Below are 4392 nucleotides of genomic sequence, written 5' to 3' on the forward strand. Positions count from 1 at the left end.
AGTATCTCATAAACTCATTGTCACACTCTGTTGCAGGACCTGGCATTTTTAATTCAAAAATAGAGTTGGAGTGTCAAATCCTTCACATTAAGAAGAAATTAAAACCATTGAAGACAGTTTAAGGCCAGATTTACACTTCAGAATGTTCCAGGAAGCTTTCATTTATGGTTTAAACAACTGTAGCTGGCTTTTCTCTATTATTATTTATTTTGATTACGACACATTTAATCAGCAGGACGTGGAAAAGCAACGAGTAGTGTGTTCATTCTACTGAATCTCTGAACCCATACCTTCATTTTTCAGCCTGCCACATTCTCAGAATGTTACTATTTTAGGATTATTGTCATGCTATGTTCGCATGTGATCTTAAAATCCAAAGTGTGATTCGATCACTGAGAAGCTGTAGAAGGCTGCCTTCTGAGCTGAACAGGCTTTCATACCTATTCCTGATGCTTTAATGCACAATATTATTACTGTATTGTCTGATAACAGGTTGACACTTAATAGCTTATACAATAGTGTAGAACTTTAAATGTGGTTCCTGTTATTATAGATCTAAATGGAAACCACGAGTCACACTGTTGCAGTTGAGTAATTCACTCTTCACCGATCTGTCTGACAATGGCCCTGATTTGCAGACACTAGAGCTTGTGATTAATTTCAAATGTGTTCATTAGAGAGTGGCTTCACATGGTGCAGAAACAAATGAAGAGCATATTTCAAGTGATGATGGGGCTGAATGATCAGCTATCATTTACAAGAGTCTATCCATATTTACTAACGGCTGTATAATTAGAACAAGAAAAGGTGCTTTATGCTGATAGTAGCTGATGTTTATGGATCGAAGTCAGCATAGTCCAATAAACATATGTTACACAAAGGTTCAATCACAGATTGTTCTTGGTTTGACCTAAGATTTCACAGACCTACAGAACTAGCAAGTGATATTTAATGTTAGAATTTTATGGCACAGACTTCTCTAACACTAGGATTATGATTTTTACGTAAAAGTAAGTCACTTTTGAAAAGTTTCATTATCCTGCAAATATGGACAGCTTTAAAATGTGTTTAATAGTAAACATTTAGTTAATGATGTAGTTTAAATGATTATTATGATTATGAATGAAAACTATGATTATGAAATATACTGAAAAACACTGGTGATCTTTTGCTGTACATTGGGTAGTTCAGCGTGGTGAAAAGTAAATAAACGCTTTGAGAATTAGCATTTTCTGGTACTTCTTACTTCAACTTTACTAAATTTGATAACTGTACTCACCCATTACTTATCTGAAACTGATTGGTAACACTAAACACAAAAAGGCTTTATTGATCACTGCTGTGAAATTCACAAGCTGCCCAGCAGTATGTAAAGTAATCTCACTTATAATTATTAGATTCAAATCATATGCATATAAGGTGTTAAAATAACCTCTGTCATTACCAACTTTAACATTAAAGTGCTGAAACGCATCAGTAATTATTATAATTCAATAATACATTCATTAGTGATTAATGTGAAAGAAGACATTCTGCTTAAAGTTCACTTTTACTTTTGTAATAGTTTCTGATCTTAATACTTTAGTACTTTCACTTCAGTAACATTTTAAATGAAAGACTTGTATATGTATATATAGACAGATAAACATACACAGTATTTCAGTATTACAGTATTTTTAATGAGCACAGTATAGGCAAACAGTTTCTCTTATAGGCGTGGTACAGAAAATTTACCAGTGATCAGATGCCATTTTTTTAGCAATAACTGATCAATAATTAAACATGGTGTCAAAAACATACATATCCTTGATTGGTGCCGTTAGTTGCAATGATAGGAACTACAACATGACTTTAGCTCACCCTCAGTAGCTGAAAACACTGTTATCCAAACAATGTAACCTTTGCTATTTTGCAGAATCCTGACGAATTGTACGTTTTAATTAATTCTGCGGTTTCTGTCAACAGATGACTGTGTGCTACTTTTAAACCACAATAATGAGCCAGTGCAGTACTTCGTTAAAAGCTGAATAGAGGCCAAACTCACACACCTCCTGCCTGTCTACAACTAGTCCAAGTCAATCCTGTATACTGCTCGACTGCTCATCTGAATGCAGCATTCTGATCAGACTCCACACGTGTGACTGAATATATTAGAATATGAAATGTCTGCAACACGGCACTGAATTTATGAAACAGCTTGTAAAACCTCCAATGAAACCTGCCTCGCTCTGCTTTTAGGGGCAATCCACTCCCACATAAAACCGCTCCATTAGTGTGACTTTCAGGAAGCCCTTTGTACCATGTGATGGTTAAACACTGTTTTAGATGCTGTGTCCACAGTGAGGAGAATCAAAACCCAATCAGGTGGAGAGAGGTTAATAATGCATGGAAAAGGTGTTAAAGATGTCTCCTCTCTCGCTGCAAGTGTCAAATAATTTACTGTGTGAAAACAAGCAGAAACATCACACAAACAAGTCCAGGCTAAAAAAAACTAAAGCGCAGCAGTTGTCATATTAGATTGTAGGAGCTGTAAATGTTTGAAGACTTTGGCATGGAGAGATGAGCTAAAGCACAAATGTGAGCTGCAGTCCCTCCAGGCATTGGTCTGAGACCTAATGAGATCTTATGCGTTTTAAACACGATAGTAGAATTTGCCGAAGTGATCCAAACTAGTCTTTGCACCACTGGCTTGGTAAACCACAGTGAGCAGGTTGGTTCAGTCACAGCTTGAACTGGGCCTTTACGCGTCAGATTACGGCTGAGCCTCAGCGCTCCAGTCCGGGATGGAAAACGTCTTGGAGCGTCGTTTCTGCTCTCCTATCGTGTAGTCCACGTGGATACAAATGTGTCTGGCACTTTGATTTGAGGGATACATGCTAACCGTGCCGGTGACCGGAGTGTCCTGCACCACGTCCGTCGGCGCGTCGAGGTACAGCACCGCCTGTTTCCAGTGCGTCTCCGGTTTGAACGGGGATGTGGAGAGCACCAGAGCGTGCGCTTTGTCCGGGCAGGGGAAAGTGACCGTGAAGTACACACAGAAAGCGTTCACCGTCGCCGAGCCGAACGACTCGCACCTGAAGTGGCCCTCCACGGAGCGCAGGTGGTCCACGGTCACCGAGTGCAGGTCGAGCTCGGCGAAGCGGGCCGGGTGGGAGAGCACGTCCTCCACGGTCACCGAGTTCACCGTGATGTCGGAGTTCATGATACACCCGCGGGCGAAGTCGGACATGCAGGACATGTCGACGCCGTACTGCTCCTTGACGGTGTACCAGAAGTGTAGCCGGTCCTCCGCCACCGGGTCGCTGATGGGGGCGATGTACAGCTCGGCCTTGCTGGGCAGGATGAGGCCGCCGGCCTTCAGCCACTTGTCGCGCGCGTACAGCACCGAGTTGAGCATGGACTCGTGCAGGAGGGCATAACCCATCCACTCGCTCACTATCACCTCCACCATCTCCGGTAGCTCCACCGTCTCCACCGTGCCTCGGACCACCTCTATCCTGTCCTCCATGTTGTTGTGTTTCACGATCTTCGCGGCCTGCTCGGCTATGGAACAGGCCTCGACCGCGTACACCTTCTTCGCGCCGGCTTGTGCACAGAAGACGCTTAAAACGCCGGTTCCTGCCCCGACGTCCAGCACCACTTTACCCCGAATGGACTCACTGTTCCTCAGTATCGCCGTCCGGTACGTGTTGGTTCGGACGTGGTCCGCTATCATTTCCTCGTGTATGGTCACATCAGAATAGCTGTCAAAGTAAAGCCGGTCCTGCCGGCTTTTATCTAATTTTCTTTTCTTTCCAACGTGAGACATCTTGTCTGCTGCGGTGCTGCAGTCCCGCAGTGTTTTGTTGCGCTACTTCCGCATCGGGACATCTGGAACTTGTAGTTTCTAATGGCCAACAATGAGTAATACTTGCATTTAAAATTACTACAATTCCCACAATCAACGGGCAGTGACGCAGTGGTCGAATTGCTGCGTTCACTGCTACGGGTATAATGGTAAATTTGAGCTCCTTCTGGTGAGGGTAATACTCAAAAGAAAGCAACGTTAAACGTTCAAACAATTTGTAAGTTCATACTAAAAACTGTAGAACATATATGGTTCAAGCCATATCTGAATGTGGAGAGTTTCTGTCAAAGACCTGTCTGCACAGAAGGTGTAGCAGCCGTTTAGCAGAGCTGCATGCAGAGACCTGGCTATGCAGTCCTGCACCCCCACAGAGTGCAACACATTCATAATGCCTAGCTCCACTACAGGGAAAACTGGATATTGGCTTAATGTCTGCACATATACTTTGACATTTCAGCAGAAACTGTAACACAGAGATCTTTACTACCCCATACCACTATGTAACTTTCATTTATTTATTTATTTACTAAATATGCCCCGAATCT

General features: G+C 42.5%; 1 protein-coding gene across 1 annotated transcript; it reads right to left on the reverse strand.

Moving 5' to 3' along the window:
* Positions 1 to 1666: 1666 nt before the first annotated feature.
* Positions 1667 to 3853, reverse strand: prmt6 (protein arginine methyltransferase 6). Its single transcript, XM_026361050.1, has one exon. It carries the CDS (start codon positions 3806 to 3808, stop codon positions 2753 to 2755), a length of 1056 nt encoding a protein of 351 aa, XP_026216835.1. The 5' UTR covers positions 3809 to 3853; the 3' UTR covers positions 1667 to 2752.
* Between the last annotated feature and the right edge of the window lie 539 nt (positions 3854 to 4392).

Source organism: Anabas testudineus, chromosome 2, assembly GCF_900324465.2.
Source record: "Anabas testudineus chromosome 2, fAnaTes1.2, whole genome shotgun sequence".
In the NCBI taxonomy this organism is placed as follows: Eukaryota; Metazoa; Chordata; class Actinopteri; order Anabantiformes; family Anabantidae; genus Anabas; species Anabas testudineus.